Here is a 20,008-nt window from a genome sequence, read left to right on the forward strand (position 1 = left end):
GTAATGTGGATTATGAATATCTGTAAATGTTGTAGAATATTAGTTGCTAGTGAATTTTGGGGTAATGTAATTTGTGTAGCTTATATATAAAAGGAAGTGGTATCACCGTCTATAGTTAAACTGTTACACTTTTGTCAATGATATATCTTGGAAACCCTTTGAATCAATAGTGTGGTAGGTTACTCATGACTTCCAAGTTTACAACAATGACCTAGAACAATGAGTATACCACCTGAATATCTAACTGAAGAAACAACCAAATATTTTGAAAATACATATTAATAGTAAATTTGATTTGTTTTAATTTGAACCTACTACTAAAATTATTTTTTTGTCTATTAGTAACAGTAAATAATAATCTATCGCTTAAAATTTGTTGTGAAAATGTAATGAATATAACATTCATAGACGAACAATCCTACACATGGCGTGACATGGAAAAACAAGCAAAAAGAACCAACACCTAGATGTGTCTCGGTCTTTTGTGAATGGTATGGCAACACAAGCAAAATGACCCAACACTTTTCATGTGTCTTGGTCTTTTGTGGAATAAAGTTTCTAACATTCCAAAAAAACCAGCAAAAAAAGAAAAAAAAAGAGGTTAAAACAAAACAACAAAGACCTAACACTAGGAATATTTACCACCGAACACATTAAATTGAATTGTTGAATTGCAAAAGTTTAAAGGAGTTTCTCCAAAAGTAATGTTAATCTTTTGATGAAAAGACGATTCAATAAAGCAAACTAAGGAGCAAAAATAAGTTTAGGACAGAGCCTGTTAGAGTACAGGCTTTGATAATCTTTGAAATGTACAATTGTTACCGGATCTCATTACATCCGCTTTGACCCTATCCTATTGGTTCAAGTATGAACTCGTGGAAAATAATTGAAGATGTTTTTTGTTTTTTTGGATTCACTTGTTACAGTTGAAAATTGAAACTGAAAACTGAAAAATACTGTAGTAAAATAATTTTTTAATGTGTAAAAAATACTGTTCACTCATAAAATTACTGTTTATTGGTCTAAAATCACTGTTCATGACCAATGAACAGTAAAAATAGCACGTCCGAGAAAAAAAAAAAAAAAATTGGGGCTAAAACGCACAAACATACACTTACTATTAATTTTTTCTATGGTTTTTTAGAGGCAGTGAGAGTGTGACTCTATTTCAGCTGCCACATTAATGTGTGTGGCTTTACCGACAAATAATTTAATAAAGTATCCTCTTCAAAAAAAAAAAAAAAACAATACTTTCTTTGGTGAACTACCTACTTAGTAGGAATTCTCCAACGGGTTCCAACTTACAACTCATAGCGGATCCTAGATTCTGTCTTGTAGACAGGATCGACCAAATCTAGGATCCGCTATGAGTCCGGTTAATTTTACGTGCGGTAGACAAAAGTCTTGAGATTGGTTCTCGGATCTAATCCGCTCCGAAATGCAAATAACTGCAGAACAGCGCATTTATAGTCTTTTTTTTTTTTCCTCTTAGCTTTACAATTTAAGCCACTATTGAGACTCGGGTCTTGTAAGATCCGATTAAGTTCAGTCTTTTTTTTTTCTTTGACTGAAGACTTCACGTAGTAATTTTAATCCACTATTGAGACTCGGATCATGAAGATCCGTTTAAGTTCACGTGGTTTTTTTTTCTTTGGCTGAATACTTCACGTAGTCAAAGACTCAAAGCGTTAGATTTGTCTTTACTTGTCTTTTTGCGAGATAAGTGTTATGTTTATAATATTTTTACGACAAATTATAGGTAGTAAGTTATAATTGATTTTAATTTAAACTTGTAACTGAAATTATTTTTTTACTACTCAATAATAATCCGTAACAATTTATTATCTATAATTTGTTGTAAAAATATTGCGGATATAACATTTCTCTTTTTGCAATCAATTTTAACTAGACAGAACAAAGGCAGTGGAAAATGTTTTTCCTTTCATTTCAAATGATTTTTTTTTTAGTTACCCTTCAATGATATTTATTTCTACAAATTTAGTACAAATTAAACCTTAATCCTTTACTTGGAAAAGAAGTTACACTGAATTATAATAAAAAACTACAAGTAACCCCTATTATGTACTTAAAAATCATGGAATAAATTTATTAAATTGGAGAAAATCATCTTTTTGTCCCTATATTATAGGGGGTTTTCATTTTGGTTCTTATCTTTTGAAAATTTTCAACTTGATCTTTGAATTTTTTTTTTTTAAAGAATTATTTTGTTCATCGCCATCATTAATTACTTTAACACCCCACATAACAATACACCCTACATCTACTTTTTCCTTTTGGTTAAAGGGAAACTTCATTAGAAAATCCAGAACAGGCAAAGTAGCAGTTGAAAGCGAAAATAATACAGACCAGAAGCATCACAACCTAAAAGAGAGGATAGATCAATAGAGGGGAAACATAAAAAATAATAAAATATTCATGTTGAGAACAACCCTCTTTAGCTAAAGCATCAGCACATTTATTCACTTCTCGAAAGACATGAGTCACTCTAACTTGATGAAACCTGTGGAGCAATGACCTGTAATGATATAGAAGAGGAGAATATGCTTTGTTAGAGTAGGAAGAAGAATTGACTAAATCAACATTCACTTTTGCTTCAAGTTCAATTTCAATGCAAGTAATTCCCAATTGAATGGCTAGTAATTCAGCTTATATCTCATATTCTATATTAGTATTCAGCACATTAAAATAATATAAATAGCTCATTAAAACCAACTCGCCACCAACTGGTCCATAGCAACAGCCACAAGCAGCCCCAACAACCACTGCCAGAGCCACAAACTCACCAACCATTGCCGATCTCACCCCACCACCACCACCACCACCACCAAGGACATCGAAAGCACCCCATAAAAAACCACCACATTTACAACTCTCGACCATCAAAAAAAAAAAAATAAAACTTTTTGAACACCCAAAATCAAACACACAAAGATTGTTGTTGTCGTTTGCCGATTAAAACCCAAAACCAAACTTGCCATTGTTAACACCATTGCCAATTGTAACACAAGCAAACTCACCTCAACAACCACCCCAAACAGCACATTGTCACCATCGCTAATTTTCCCCTCAACAACAATTTCAACACCACAACCATCATCGCCAATCTAGTTTTGCTGAGCGAGTTTGTGTGAAGAGAAAAAAGTAGAGACAAGCCTTTAGCACCCCGAATATAGGATGTATTTTGGTGTTTGGGGTGCTAAAATAGCATTTTGAGATTTTTTGTACCCCAATGCTAATGCTCTAATGGTTTGTACATCTATCTAGCACACTTATGTGGCTTATAAAATAGTAATAATAATAAATTAAAAAAGTAATTTTATTTTTTTGAAAAGATTATATCAGCTTATTAGGAAAAACATGGATAGGTGTTTTGTTAGAGAGCCCTGATTTAACATGGATATATAGGTACTCATTATGTTTTCGGACATTGATTTTTTCTTAAAATAATTTAGCTATTAAAGCAAGTGGAGAATTAGAAATTTGGACTCTATTTCTTTTTATAAAGGAGACAATACAATCTCAACGAAACCATACAAATATATATGAAACAAATGAATTCCTGTCGAAACACACACTCACAAGCATTTTATTAGATAGGAAATCTTTGTCATATTTAGATAACAATGTGATTAAAAATACCCAAAAAGCATGGAATCTCCCAACAACAACGTAGCCGTATCATACCTGAACTAGAAGAAGCTGTATATGAAACCGCAGAGCAACAAGACAGCGTAAATAGCCCAAATGAAAATATGGAAGCTTGGGGGCAAGGAAATTACTATTGCAAGGAAGAACGCAGTGGTCACAAAGAAGACTGCAACTTTCTCTACCACTTGAGCATGGACCGGATACTTGGAGCTCATAAACTTGGCGACAAAAAGAGTAGAGAAAGTGAGTACCACTGCGAGAGAGAGCCAATGGAAAGATGGAGAAAGTTGAGATGCAGTTTGCGTGGACTGGAGTGCTATTTCAAGGGCTGATGTGAAGCAAAACCCCATGATTATGTCTTGCCATTGAAGGTTTCGCCTTTCCAGGTTCTGCCTAGTAACAACAGGAACTGGAGTTACTGGTGGTGATTCAAGGTCCATGGTATGTGAAGGTTGTGACTGTGCTGGTGGTGAAATTGATGGTTTAGGCAGGAGTTGGGAGATATATGTAAGGATAGGAACAAGGAAATTTTTGAAACGAAGGGCAATGTCCATATTGATATGTATTTAGATTTAGAATGAAATGCAAGAACACATGCCCATATATTTATAGTGTATCGAGGAAAGAGAATTGCATGTGAGTAGTAAGAAAGCATAAGCTATAATAAAAAAATGCGTAAAATTTACATATGTTTGTTTAAAAATAACTCACATCAATCAGTGTATAATTGTGTAGATTTACAAACTTGTTACTTTGACACTATTCATTTTGTATATGATTATGTATCTTGAAAATAAAGAAAGAAAGTAGACGATAAAGATAAAAAAGCAAATATAAAAATTAAAAAAAATTAATTTTTTAATTAAATATAGTATAAAATAGATAATTTAATATGATGTGTTTTGAAAAGTTATTATGTAAAAAAAAAAAAAAGTAGGTTTCTATGTTATCATAAATAATAATTTTTGCACAAATGGATGTAAATGCTCAATGGCCATCCGGATGGAGAGAGAGAGAAAGAGAGAGAAGGCCATAGGGTTGAAAGTCGGATCTTCCTCAAACTTTTCGTAATATGGCCATCGGGTTGAAAGTCGGATCTTCTTCAATCTAGTCGTAATATGTATATGGATTTATACTACGGACGTCTAGGCTTAAAACTCCATCGGGTTACTCTTTAAAAAAAAAAGTCCATCGGGTTACAAGTTGTATCTTTCTGCTTCTTCTTCATTCCTTTTTTTTTAATTTTTTTAAGTCATAAAATGGATAGAATTTATTAATCTAGAAATCCAAGCTGTAGAAGTATTGAAAATCGGATCTTTTTTTCTTTTGGAGATATAAAGTCGGATCTTCATTAATCTATAACGTTGTAATTAATTAGATCCGAAAATTCAAAATTAAAGGATTTCAAGATGAAATATTGTTTCTATATATAATTTGTTTAATATAAATTTTATATGATTGTTTAAACTTCAAAGATTTTAGAACAATCAATTTTTTTTTTTTTGTAATGAACATAAAAATAAAGTTTTCCATGTAATTATTTTAAAGGATAAAACTTAGGTACAGTACCTCAAATGTTGTTTTTTAGATTTTTTTTCTTAAGATTCTGCCATGTAGCTACTTAACTAAAAAATATACTCTCATTCCATGAGCAAAAATCCACATGGCAAAATCTTAATTAAAAGGGAAATTTAAGGAACAACACTTAAATACTGTACCTAAATCTTGCTTTATTTTAAATATATATATATTGATCAAGGGTTCAAACTTAGATTAAGGGTCTGGATTAGGCCTTATCCTTGTAATTTTATCTTTGTAGAATTTAACTAGGAAATAAGTCATGAACTTTTCTCTTTAGATTGGATCTAGGACCAAAGTCACATATGCTTTTAGTAAATTCAACAAAGATGTAATTTTTTCAATTATTCAATAAAATGTTGATTTCAATCATGATTTTTTTTTTATTCAATAAAATAATTGGTGATTCCATTGTAAAAACTTCAATTTAGTAGAGGGAAAAATATAATCAGTTGAATCATTATTTTGAAAGGCAACAAAGTTTGGCCCAACTAAATGAAACGACCCAGGGTGCGGTCTCCCACAATGATAATGAGTGATTAATTAGGATTCAGATCCTCTAGAGTTCTTAGGGTACTCTACCAGTAGATTTTATTAAATCCTAACCACTCTTTAATGATTTAATGGTTTAGATTCTGCCATGTCAGCATTTCATTAATAATATTCTTGAAATAATAAAATAATGTTGTAAACAAAACAATTAAGATGATTGTTAATGAAATGCTGACATGGCAAAATCTAGACCATTAAATCATTAAAGAGTGGTTAGGATTTAATGAACTCTACTTGGTAGAGTACCCTAGGAACTCTAGAGGATCTGAATCCGATTAATTATCATTGCTTTGTAAAAGAATTAATTATTATAATTAATTATGTGTAATGATCTCATAGGTTTGAGCCTAAGATAAGAAACTCATATTCAATATATAGAATAATTCAAAAAGATAATTCATTTTTTTATATTTAATTAATTATCATTAGAAAATAAGGTGATTGATTGAAATTTAAAATTTCTAATTATTCCTTAAAATAATATGAAGAAAGAAAAAGGCCGATTATCTTGTCAAAATTCGTCATTATCAATCAAATTATTAGAAAAGGCAAATAAATTTTTTATTAAAAAAACCTAATTAAAAATACAAACTAGGAGTGAAAATGTCGATAGATACTTTGACCCTAAAAAGGCTAAAACAGAGTTTCGATTAGGACTCAGTGAGTGCATCCACACTCTGTGCTCCAAATATGAATTTTCACTGTTTTTAAGATTCTCTTTTCTTAATATGCATGTTTATCCAATTGACATGAGAGATGATTATGAGCTGACATAGCTAGCTTTAGAAGTGAGGAACCATGGGCTCCCAACTTTGTAAATAGAGGACTCCCGATTGAAGAAGCACTCATATTTCAACTGTGTAGGTTGACACTAATTTGACTTTAGATCTTTCAACAACACTACTTTCGACGTCTAAAAAAAAAACAAAAAGAAAAAGAAAAAGAAAAAAAACAATGCTACCTCCTACAAAGAATTTTTTTTCCATTTAGCATTAATTTTTTAAGAATATCATTAGTTGTCCTGTTGCAAAATAAACTGGGAAACTAGCATCTCGAGTTTTTTAAATTCGAGTTCAATGATGGAACTCGAGTTCTTAAAACTCGAGACCCAAGCGGTAGAAGCTGACATGGAAAAAATTCCACGTAGAACTCGAGTTTTAGAAACTCGAGTTCCACCATTTTTTTCTTTTGCATAGAACTCGAGTCTTAGAAACTTGAGTTCCACCATTTTTCCCTTTCAGATCATCCTTCGTCTTCCTCGCGTTCTTCTGAATCAAACCCATCGTTCTTCTTTGTGCAGATTGTCCAATCGGAGCTACAGCTTTCTGGGTTCTTCCTCTGTTCTTCCCTCTGTTCTTCATCGTCACATCATTCTGGGTTTCTTCATCTTCTAGGGTTTCTTCATCATCTTCGTTCTGTTCTTCTTCTACTGGGTTCATCTTCGTTCTGTTCTTGTTGTTTAATTTTCGATCGGTTCGGGCTTCATCTTCTTCGTTCTAGGTTTTTCTTCATCTTCGTTCTGGGTTTTTCTTCATCTTCGTTCTGGGTACTAGATTTCTCTCTTCTTCAAAGTTCTGCTGGGTTCGTAGTTTGTCGCTTTGGTAGAACTCGAGTCTAAGAGACTCGAGCTCTATGTGGCATTTCTTGACATTTCTGTTCAAGTCATCAGTACAAAGCGAGTCTTTGAGACTCGAGTTTTAAAATAAAACTCGAGTTTCTAAAACTCGAGATGCTAGTTTGTTAATACGTTTCAAACGTGTGTTAACTTACTATATTGCCCTCCCTCACTATCCTAGTCTGAAAATTCCCTCTCCTACAAAAGTAGTGCCAACCATTTGTTACTTCTAAACATGAACTTTGTCCACATGACTGTGTGACCATCAGTGTCTGTGTTTTGGGGGTAAATTATAACTTACATGTTGTAGTTTGATAAAAATTTAAGTTGTTTATTTGTGATTTAAAATTTGACACTTTATTCATCTGAAGTTTGACCGAAATTTAAGTTACTTATCTGTGGTTTGAAATTCCATGATACAAGTGTTTCGTTGGATTCTTTTTTATCCTATTTGATTTTAAAAAAATAATTTTTGTATTTTTGGAGGAGAGAGACATAAAAGTAGAGCAAAATTGCATATTTAGCCATGTATTTAACAGAAGTGAGTTATAGAACTGTAATCAAGTTAATCTCAAATAGATAAAATATTAAATTTCAAACCAAAGGCAAATAACTTATATTTCAATCAAACTACAAGTAGGTAAATTGTAATTTACTTATTTTTGGTTGATGTGTTTTGTGTAACTTATATTATAAAATGAATAGTTGTTAAAAAAAAAAAAAGCTAATATATATACACACACTTACACTTCATGATTTAGAATAAATTAATGACAAATCCAAATTGTGATACAAAGCTGGAGCCAAGTCCCCAGGTTAGAATTTAGATACAATTTTAGTTTGCTCTTAAAATAACGAATTTATTTAAAAATCAAACCCAATCCATCATGGTTATAAAAAGTCCATTTCAACTCACCTGTTCGGCCGAATCAATCTAATTAACCGGTTACTTAATCCACACAAAAAAAAAAAAACGATTACTTCATTGCAGAGCAGTTTCAAAATATGCAGCACCTAACACATTTTTTGTTAAAATTTTATTTAATAATTTCAATGGTGGAGAGGAATTTAAACTTTGAACGGGGCTGTTGAAAATATCAAAAAGTTGAACTATAAGACTTTTATCTCTAAGACAGCACCAAACACTTTAGTATTGTGCAAATGCAAAACAACTCAACAAAATATCGTACACAACTTATCAATACACTAATCACAATATGACACTTAGGTCTATTTGGTTTGGTCAATTTTAGGGGATCGAAAAAGGGAAGGGAAAAGGGAAAGGAAATAAATTTATTGGGGAGTTTGATTAAGTAGATTGTTGAAAGGAAAGTCGGTAAGACTTAGGGTGTTTTTTTTCCAAGCTTACCAAAATATTTTCTCCTTAAATTAGAGAGAATATTGAAGAGAAAACTAACACAAAATATTTTGACCAAAAACCCCCCCGTCCAGAGTTTAAACCACATGATAGCCCCTGTGCATGGTTTCTTCTTTGGACCAAAAAGGACCCCTGTCCCGAGTTCAAACCACATGAGAGCCCCTGTGCATAGTTTCTTCTTTGGTCATTTCCTTCTTCCTTTGGTTTTTTGTCTTTTATGTTACTAATTTATTTCGCTTATTTATTGTTAATATCCTTTGGTTTTCTAGTTTTCTTATTTGGTTTTTGTCTTTTTATATACTTCTCATTCCTTTTTCTTTTTTTTTGGTTCATACATTTTGTTACTTTTATTTTATTTTTATCAAATAAGGGTATGAAAATAAATTTTTACAAACTATTTTTTTTATCATCTTTTTTTTTTTTTCTAAACCTAATAAAAGAATTTTATATCACTCCACTTTTTCATTTCTTCAACTAAACACACATGAGCAGAAACTAAATATTTCTATCCTCTTATGATTTTCTAACCTCCCACTTTTATATCTTTCCAACCAAATGGAACTTTATGTACGTTGTGAACTTGAGTGTGAAATTGAGTGTATCTCTAAACTTTTTCAACACAAATAAGAGTGGCAAATGGGCGGGTTGAGTCATAAATAAGTTGGGTGTGTAATTACCCATTTATCCATTTATACCTCGTTTATATATAAATTAATTACCCATTACCTACCCAACCCGTTTAATTAGTAACCCACCCATTTAACCTAATATGACACAAATACCTCTAAAACTCTTGAATACCCTCTTGACCTCCAAACCTAAACACCCCTAAATACCCAAAATGACCCAAATACCCCTATACGTCCAAAATACCCATAAGACTCTAAAATGACCAAAATACTCCCGATATCTCTAAAATTACCAAATATGCTCAAAACCCACTAAAATCACCAAAATATCCTCGATATCTCTAAAATGAGCAAAATACCCATGAAACCTCTAGAATGACCAAATTACCCCCGATATCTCTAAATTCACCAAATCTGCTCAAAAACCACTAAAGTGACCAAAATATCCTCAAAAGCTCTCAAATGAGCAAAATACCCACGAAACCTTTAAAATGATTAAAATACTGCTGACATCTCTAAAATCAGCAAATATGCTCTAAAACCCACTAAAATGACCAAAATACCCCAAAACCTCTAAAATGACCAAGATACCCCCGATATCTCTAAAATTACCAAATATGCTCAAAAACCACTAAAGTGACCAAAATACCCCCAAAATCTCTTAAATAAGAAAAATACTCTCCCAAATTCTCAAAAATGACCAAAATATCCCCATAACCTAAAAAATAATCAAATTACCCCCAAAGTGACTAAAATACCCCCAAAATCTCTTAAATAAGCAAAATACTCTCCCAAAATCTCAAAAATGACCAAAATATCCCCATAACCTAAAAAAAAATCAAATTACCCCCAAAATCCAAAAATGACCGAAATACCCCCAAAACCTATAAAAAGACCAAAATACCCCCTGAAACCTAAAAAATGACTGAAATACCCCCGAAACCTAAAAAATAACCGAAATACTCTCGAAACCTATAAAATGACCAAAATACCTCTGAAACCTAAAAATGACCCAAATAACATTGAAACCTTTAAAATGACCAAAATACTCTTAAATCTGTAAGATGACCAAAATACACCTAAAACGTCTAAAATTACCAAAATAGAGGTTTGGGGTATTTTGGATGTTTCGATGGTATTTTCAACAAATTAAAGGTTCCAAGAGTATTTCGGTCATTTTATAGGTTTTGAGGGAATTTTAGTAATTTTTTAGGTTTCGGAGTTATTTTGGTCAATTTTTAGATTCTAAGGGTATTTCGGCCACATTTTTAGGTTATGGGGGCATTGTTGTCATTTTTTAGGTTTTAGGGGTATTTCAGTAATTTTTAGATTTTGGGGCTATTTGGTAATTTTAGGTTTCAAGGGTATTTTAGTCATTTTTTAGGTTTCAAAGGTATTTTGGTCATTTTCTTAGGTTTAGGGAGGAATTTTGGTAATTTTATAGGTTTTGGGGGTATTTCGGTAATTTTTTTAAGTATAGGGGTTATTTTGGTAATTTTAAAGTTTTGGGGGTATTTTAGTTTTTTTTTAAAGGTCTCAGAGGTATTTTGGTCATTTTTTTTTAGATATTTAGATTTTCTGTTGTTTATTTAAATTTTAAATTTTAGATGAATTTTCGTGGGTATTAGTAGCTTTATCCATTAATACCCATGTAATTAAATAATCTAATGGCTCTCTACTGATTTAACCCATATATTAAAATGAGTTGGGTTAAGACTTATTCAAATTAAGTGGGTAATGGGCGGATTGGTGGATGTAAGTGCACATTTGCACCTGGACCCAGGAACAGCTACGGGCTCAGGCCCAATGAGCCTTAAACAATATAAATTTGTAGAGTGTGGGCTTGAAACCCAGGTTAGAAGTATTGAGGATTCGAGGACAAGCTAAGAACTAAAAATACTTATAATCAACAAACAAATATTGCAAATAAACCTCCTCGGACGTAAGCCGAGAGCACTCCTTCTATTATGTCTTTTTCTGTTCTTTTTTTATTACAAAGAAGATCCCCCTTCTATGTTCTAGGTTCCCCCTTAAATACTTCTTTTTCTGATACTTTGTCCACGTGTTGCTCCAACCTCCTAGATATTTCTCTTCTTAGTGCCTTTGGATAGTGACCAGAAGTTTCCGTTCCACTGTTCAGGGGTCACTTCCCCATTAATGCGGCCAGGGAGGTAGGTGCAGAGACTTTAATGTGGAGGTGACAGCCTTTATCTTTGGTGTTTCTCAAATATCGGTGCCTCTAGGACATTCAAGGATTCCCCCCTTTTAACCATTGGTCTTCAACGAGTTGTCCCTTAACCTTTATAACGAAGTCCCGGGTTCTCTTATATCCGTCCGAGGAAGGAATCACCCTCGGATGGGTCCTCGGATCCTCGGCGTATGGGCCGACCCGTAGTACTAATAAATTCTGAACCCAAGAGCAGGTCGGCCTTCCTTGCCATAGCCCAAAGGCCCATATACCCACTGGGGTCTTTTTACTCCCTACAATAGCCCCTCAAAACTCTAATTTTCAACATCCGAGGAGAAAAATAGGGTTTTGATCCGATGAGAACTTACTCCGCACAATTTGTGAATGATTGCACGTGTGGAAACCGTTTCGCGTTCCAGAAGATGCCACTTGGCGGGTTTTATTTTAAAAAACGCGCGCATTTATTACTGTAAGTTACACCTTGTCCCCCACGCTCAACGGTGAGATGGGGATCCAACGGTCCTCGTTATTCCACGAAAATTTGGGCGGGACAAATATAATTTCGAGGCCGCTTTCCGCACATCGTGACGCTTCGGGAACCTGCGCCTTCATTTATTTCACCAGGGACTAATCCCATCAAAACGTCAGTAATCATACTTTACCTGCAGAAACCCGTGGAAATTTGCACAACTTGAGATTTGTAAGTTCTTGCTCCTTCTTTTCTTAACCTTTTCTCCTCGGATCTTGTCCTCGACTGTCCTTGTAAACATTCTCCCTCTTAGAGTTTAGTCTTTCGTTCCTCTCTGATGGGAAAGTTTAAGTGTCTAGTTGATACCGCCGCTGGGATGGAAGGCTTTAGAGCCAAATATCGTATTCCCAGCGACGTAGGTTTAGAATATTGTCCGGCGGAAGTTGTGGCTGGTTCTAGAAAGGCTGGAGAGGTTATCATCCCAATGGTAGCCTTTGTAGAAGGTGGGATGGCCCTCCTAATGAAGCCTGTAACCAGGGAGTACCTCCGCAACCACCGGTTGTGTCCCGATCAGTGCGCCCCAAACGTCTTTAGAGTTTTGGGTAGCGTCGATGCTCTAAACGAGCAAATGAGTCTAAACCTCACCTGGCATGATGTCGTCTTTATGTACGAATGCCACAAACTTACCAAAGTAGGTTACTACATTAAGTCCCGTTCTAGCGTCGTTAGGCTAATCTCCTGTCTGCCCAAATCCAACAAAGGCATGAAGGATGACTACCTGATCGTTTCTGGGAACTGGCATGACGACCTCCACTGCCCGGTTGAGTGGGGAGATCCAGGTGCGGTTCCTTAGGATCCAACTTCCCACCCCACAACCACGCCCCATACCTATGAAAGTGCATTTGCATTTATCTGAATATTTAGCTTTAGTTCTTACACGTTCTACGATTCTGGCCACGTTTATTTTGTTTTTGATGTCTTTCTTCACAGATAAACAACACGTGCGCCCTCGTTTGAGTCATTGTAACATCGTGGATCTAAACCGAGTGCTACGCTCCGAGGTGTTCGTCAGCGAAGACCTACAACTTAGGGCAGCCCACTTGATCCTGGGGTACAAGCCCATCTCCTCGGACTTCCAGGAGATCGAGAACGCCATTATCGCAGGTGACCGGCGACGTAGGAGGATTCACGTGGCCAGACGACATTTCCTGGACGACGACGACCTTCCCGACGACGACCGCACCATACTGTACACTCAACCGATTGCTGCGATTCCCCTCGCTGCGCACTCCCAGGCAACTGTTGTTCCAAAGGAGCAGGTGTCTTCTTCACACACGTTGGACGAGGAGATAGAACAGTTTCAACTTGAAGATGTCGAAAGACCTCGAGGGAACCAGTTCGTCATACTCTCTGACGAGGAAGAAGAAACCACCGAGGCCTCTGGGATCGCAGGATTAGTGATTGCCCACCCAGAAGACGACTCCAAGGAGGATATGGACAAGCTTTAGGGTCTCCTGACCAAGAGAGGTGCGAAGGTTGCTCAAAAGAAGGCGAGGGGGGTCCCAAGCTCTTCCATCTTTGCCACTTCCCCCTCCTCTAGCCGAACCAAAACTTCCAGCCGAAGAGCCCAAAAAGAAAAGAAAGGGGGAGGCCGAGGAGACGGGCGGCAAAGAACAAAAGAAGCCACGACAACAACCGCAACCAGTTCAGCAGCAGAAGCTGGACAAAGGCAAAGGCAGGGCCCGCTCAGTTGAAAGCGGGGAGATCAGGGACATGGCCGAAGTGCGCCGAGCACCGGCCACCTGGTCCCCTGACTTAAGACTGGATGGCGCACCAATCTCCTGCCAGTCCAGTATCAGGGCGGTCCAACAAGGCCATGCCCACCACTTGGCGGAAGTGTTGGAATGCCCTCTTCTGCTGCCGAAGGACATGGAGACCTTGGAAAGAATGAGCCAACCTCAATTGTTCCTGTCTCTAAAAAGGGATCTAGCCCTGGTAAGTTTAACTTTTTATAAAGATTCCATTACTCACGAGTGTCCTGCTATACCTAATTCTCTAATACTTTATTGCAGGCCGTTCAGGAAGTCTTCGTGGCCGAAAAGTTTATAGAAGATACTCGGAAGAAGGCCAGAACTGAGCTTGAGCTTCGAATGGAGACTGAGAAGTCCTTAGGCACGGCCCTCGCTGAAAATGAGAAGCTTATCTCTGAGGTGGCTGAGCTAAAAAGAGAGAGGTATGGGGCCGAGGCGAACCTAAAGACCATGAAGACCCAAATAGAAGGGTAGCGCAAGCTTCTTCATGAAAAAGATGACGAGCTCTCCCAAGCCTAAAGGGAACGCTCGGATTTGGAGAAGGAACTTGCGTGAATGAAGGAGGAAGCCGGCGCATTCAAACATTCTCTGGAAGCCACCAAGCAGGCGAGTTACGAGGAAGGGGTAGCTGCCACTGAGGAGCAGCTGACAGAGGCTTTCACGGCCTTGTGCCGGGATTACTGTCAGCAAGTTTGGGGGGAAGCTCTAAACATAGCAGGGGTTCCTTTAGCCTCGGAGCTGAGGAAGTCCGAGAATGTTTGGCTTCCCCTGGAGATACAGGAGATTGAAGAGGCTCCTGCTGTTGCTCCTACCCCTGAGACAACTCTTCCTGCTCTTCCTCCTATGGTCCCAAAGCTAATTCCAGATCCTACAGAACCTTCAGGTTCCAATAAAGAGAAGGAAGGGGGCGGGGATGCCGAGAAGGGCCTGAGCCAGAATATAGAGTCCAACGTCCCTCCAACGAAGGCAGCAGACAAAGGAAAGCAAGTTCTGTCTCCCTTTGAGTTGGAGCTAAGAAAGACCGAGGCAACCAGCACTTCTCAGCAAGACCCCCCTCCAAAAGCTTAGGACCTAGCTTAGGACTTTTCTTTCTCTGTATTTAAATTCAGTATGTAATGTATGTCTGAATGATTAATGAAGGACGATTTTGTTTGATTTTCACTCATGTTGTATCTGTTTTACTTTATTCTTTTTGTACTTGTCGTAAAAATCCCCATTAGTACATAGTTAAAAAAAAAGGTCAGAGCAAACAAATCTAACTCCAAGGAATGCACAATTATAACCTCCACGCAGCCATACGCATGTTTGAGTATTAAAAACCTAACAGAGAGTAACATGGTTTGGATATTTAAACAATACCTTAGTTAGAAAAAGATCTCATATGACGGTTAAACCCTTATAATCTGTGGTATTGTTTTTAGTAGGATGTAAGGTCCGAGGACCATTCCTTACAAAAATTTGCTTAACACTTAAAGATATAGAACTTAAGATCCGAGTTAATGAACGGTAAGACACTAATTTCCAGACATGATAAGAAATTAATTTTGATCAAGTTTGTGGTCCGAGGACTATACTTAACCAATTTTCTTTTTGATTCTTAAGGAGAGTAACTTCCAATGTTAATTTCCCCAAAGTAGGAGGTCCGAGGACCTGGCATAACTAAGGTTCTGTTTAACAAATGGCAAGATATCAATTTCCACCAGGTTTGTGGTCCGAGGACAACACTTAACCAAGTTTCTGTTTGATTCTTAAGGATAGTAACTTCCAATGTTAATTTCCCCAAAGTAGGAGGTCCGAGGACCTGGCATAATAACGTTCTGTTTGACAAATGGCAAGATATCAATTTCCACCAGGTTTGTGGTCCGAGGACAACACTTAACCAAGTTTCTGTTTGATTCTTAAGGATAGTAACTTCAAATGTTAATTTCCCCAAAGTAGGAGGTCCGAGGACCTGGCATAACTAAGGTTCTATTTAACAAATGGCAAGATATCAATTTCCACCAGGTTTGTGGTCCGAGGACAACACTTAACCAAGTTTCTGTTTGATTCTTAAGGATAGTAACTTCAAATGTTAATTTCCCTAAAGTAGGAGGTCTGAGGACCTGGCATAACTAAGGTTCTGTTTAACAAATGGCAAGATATTAATTTCCACTAGGTTTGTGGTCCGAGGACAACACTTAACCAAGTTTCTATTTGATTCTTAAGGATAGTAACTTCAAATGTTAATTTCCCCAAAGTAGGAGGTCCGAGGACCTGGCATAACTAAGGTTCTGTTTAACAAATGACAAGATATCAATTTCCACCAGGTTTGTGGTCCGAGGACAACACTTAACCAAGTTTCTGTTTGATTCTTAAGGATAGTAACTTCAAATGTTAATTTCCCCAAAGTAGGAGGTCCGAGGACCTGGCATAACTAAGGTTCTGTTTAACAAATGGCAAGATATCAATTTCCACCAGGTTTGTGGTCCGAGGACAACACTTAACCAAGTTTCTGTTTGATTCTTAAGGATAGTAACTTCAAATGTTAATTTCCCCAAAGTAGGAGGTCCGAGGACCTGGCATAACTAAGGTTCTGTTTAACAAATGGCAAGATATCAATTTTCACCAGGTTTGTGGTCCGAGGACAACACTTAACCAAGTTTCTGTTTGATTCTTAAGGATAGTAACTTGAAACTCCTGCGGTATTTACAACTTTGAACGGATTATAAACAAAGACACATTTTATTAATAATAATACCTTCGCAGGTTATTTACATTCCATGGGCGTGGTACAATTCTTTCGTCTAGATCAGCTAGCCGATACGACCCTATGCCTGCTACTGAAACAATCCGATAGGGGCCTTCCCAGTTTGGTCCTAGCTTACCCCAAGCTGAGTTCCTAGAAGTTCCCACAACCTTCCTTAGTACAAGATCCCCAGGTGCGAGTGGCCTTAGCTTCATGTGGGCATCATATCCTCGTTTAAGCTTTTGTTGATAATAAGCCATTTGGACCATGGCTACCTCGCGCCGTTCTTCGAGCAAATCAAGACCTTTCTCCAGGAGTCCATCGTTATTCTCCGGGCTAAAAGAACTCGTTTTTAGGGTGGGAAAACCAGATTCCAAAGGTATCACCGCCTCGGCTCCATAAGTCATAGAGAATGGTGTTTCTCCCGTGGACCTGCGCGGTGTAGTTCGATACGTCCACAGAACATGTGGGAGTTCTTCCACCCATCTGCCTTTCGCATCGTCTAACCTCTTCTTCAGCCCACTGACTATGACCTTGTTAACGGCCTCGGCTTGTCCATTTCCCTGAGGATAAGCTGGGGTGGAGTATCTATTTATGATGCCCATATCACCGCAATATTTTCTAAAAGCCTTGTTGTCAAATTGAACACCATTGTCTGATATAAGTGTACGTGGTATTCCGAATCTAGTGACGATGTTCTTCCAAATAAACTTCTTGGAATCAACGTCTCTGATGTTTTCTAAGGGCTCAGCCTCGACCCATTTAGTAAAGTAATCTGTCCCACGAGCAGCCATCTTTTGTTACCTGCTGCCCTCGGAAATGGCCCAACTATGTCCAATCCCCACTGTGCGAAAGGCCAAGGACTGGAGAGGGGGTTAAGAACCCCTCCAAGTTGATGAATATTAGGGGCGAACCTCTGGCATTGATCACATTTCCTGGCATAGTCTTGAGCCTCCCTTTGCATGTTGGGCCACCAATAACCCTAAGTCAGAGCTCTGTGGGCTAAGGATCTTCCCCCGGTGTGGCTGCCACAAATCCCTTCATGCAGTTCTTCTAAAAGCCCTTCCGTTGAATCAGGGTGCACACACAATAAGTACGGTCTTGAAAAGGATCGTTTATACAATTTCTGATCCTCGGACAACCAGAAGCGTGATGCCCTTCGACGTATCTTATCAGCTTCAGATTTGTCTTCGGGAAGGATATCATTCTTAAGAAAAGATACGACCGGGTCTATCCAACTAGGTCCAGGCCTTATCAGATGAACGCGAGGTGCGTTGACAACAGTAAGAGTGGGTTCCAGCAAATCCTCGACGAGGATAACCCTGGGCAAGCCTTGAGCTGAAGACGTTGCCAGCGTGGCTAAGGAGTCTGCATGGGTGTTTCCACTCCGAGAGATGTGAGCTAAGACGAAGGAGTCGAATTCAATTTGCTGACACTTGACTTGGGCCAAATATTCTTGCATCCTTGGATCTCTAGCCTCCATGGTCCCCGTGACTTGGCCGACCACCAGTTGAGAGTCCGAGAACACATGGATTTCTTTTCCACCCATCCTATGTACCATTTTCATGCCTACTAAGACTGCTTCATACTCGGCCTCATTATTAGTAGCCGAGAATGCCAATCTTAGAGATTTTTCGAAGACAATGCCCTCAGGGGACATCAGGACAAGCCCAACACTTGACCCTCTCTGATTGGCTGCCCCATCCACATACACTTTCCAAGTTGGAGATACCGCAGCTGTGATCACACCAACTGATTTTTCATCCGTGCGGGCCTCTTTCAGAGTTTCTTCCAGCAATGGTTCGGCAAACTCTGCCACCAAGTCAGCGAGGACCTGGCCCTTCACCGAGGTGCGAGGCTTGTATTTAACGTCAAAAGCCCCCAGGATGGTCCCCCACTTTGCTATCCTGCCTGAGTAGTCGGTACTACGTAGCACTGCCTTGAGGGGCAATTGGGTCAGAACCACCACAGTGTGGGACTGGAAATAATGAGGAAGCTTTCGCGTGGCATGAACTACGGCCAGAAGTGCTTTCTTCAAAAGTAGATAACGCACCTCGGCATCATTTAAAGATTTACTAACGTAGTATACCGGTCTTTGCACCCCGTTATCATCCCTTATGAGGACAAGGCTGACCGCGTAGATGGCCACTGCCAAATAAGCAAACAAAATTTCGTGCGCCTCCGGGCGGGATAGAACGGGTGGCCGAGAGAGATATCACTTAAGCTGTTGGAAAGCTAACACGCAGTCCTCGGTCCATTGAAACCCTTTCCACTTGTTCAACAACTGGAAGAAAGGACGACATCGGTCAGCTGACCGAGATATAAATCTGTTCAAGGCGACAATCATTCCGGTTAATTTTTGGATTTCTTTTGGGTTCCGAGGAGGCTGCAAGTCCTGAATAGCCTTAACCTGCGCTGGGTTTACCTCTATGCCTCTATGAGTAATCATGTACCCCAAAAACTTTCCAGACCCCACGCCGAAAGAGCATTTTGAGGCGTTAAGGCGCAGCTTGTACTTTCTTAACACTTGAAAGGTGTCAGCCAGGTCTCTCACGTGTGAGGGTATTGTTTTGCTCTTCATCACCATATCATCCACATATACTTCAACGGTCTTCCCCAGTTGCTGTTCGAACATTCTAGTCATCATCCTTTGGTAGGTAGCCCCAGCATTCTTCAAACCAAATGGCATGACCTTATAGTGATAATTCCCCGTCGGAGTAATGAAAGCAGTCTTCTCTTGATCCTCCGACGCTAAGGAAATCTGGTGGTAACCCTGGAAGGCGTCCAAAAAACTCATCCGAGGATGTCCGACAGTGGCATCCACCAGTTGATCAATACGCGGCATGGGGAACGAATCTTTGGGACAAGCTTTGTTCAAATCCGTGAAGTCCACACACACCCTCCACGTTCCATTCTTCTTTTTAACAACAACTGTATGCGCCAACCATTCGGGGTAGAAAACTTCTTTGATAGCCCCGGCCCTCTTGAGTTTAAGCACCTCTTCCTTCACAACCTCTGAATATTCTCTGGAAGAACGCCGAGGTGGCTGCCTTCTCGGAACAATGGCTGGGTTGACATTTAAATGATGACAAATGAAGCTCGGATCGACGCCTGGAGCCTCATAAGGATCCCACGTAAAAACATCAATATTGTCCTTCAAAAATTCCAACAACTCCATCTTCTCTTGGTGCGGCAAAAGTATGCCGACTTGGAAGAACCTCTCTGGGTCATCGGCTACTGGAAACTTCTCTAACTCCTTACAATGTGTGTCCTCTCCTGTCACCATTCCAGATGCATCAGGAGTTGTTAACTGCTATAAGTCTTTGGTGATCAAAGCCGAAGACTCGGCTTCTGTCTGATGCAGCACTGCAGCCGATATGCATTGCCTGGCCAC

At 38.3% G+C, this 20,008-nt stretch overlaps 1 protein-coding gene across 1 annotated transcript in view; it reads left to right on the top strand.

Moving 5' to 3' along the window:
* Positions 1 to 12,841: 12,841 nt before the first annotated feature.
* Positions 12,842 to 20,008, top strand: part of LOC142632383 (zinc finger BED domain-containing protein RICESLEEPER 2-like) — a 110,052-nt gene continuing 102,885 nt past the window's right edge. Inside the window, exons 1-3 of the mRNA XM_075806805.1 lie at positions 12,842 to 12,917; positions 13,069 to 13,397; positions 14,151 to 14,288. Of these exons, the coding sequence (XP_075662920.1) occupies positions 12,842 to 12,917; positions 13,069 to 13,397; positions 14,151 to 14,288 (543 nt within the window). The remainder of the gene's footprint in view (positions 12,918 to 13,068; positions 13,398 to 14,150; positions 14,289 to 20,008) is intronic.

This window comes from Castanea sativa, chromosome 4 (genome assembly GCF_040712315.1).
Source record: "Castanea sativa cultivar Marrone di Chiusa Pesio chromosome 4, ASM4071231v1".
Classification (NCBI taxonomy): domain Eukaryota; kingdom Viridiplantae; phylum Streptophyta; class Magnoliopsida; order Fagales; family Fagaceae; genus Castanea; species Castanea sativa.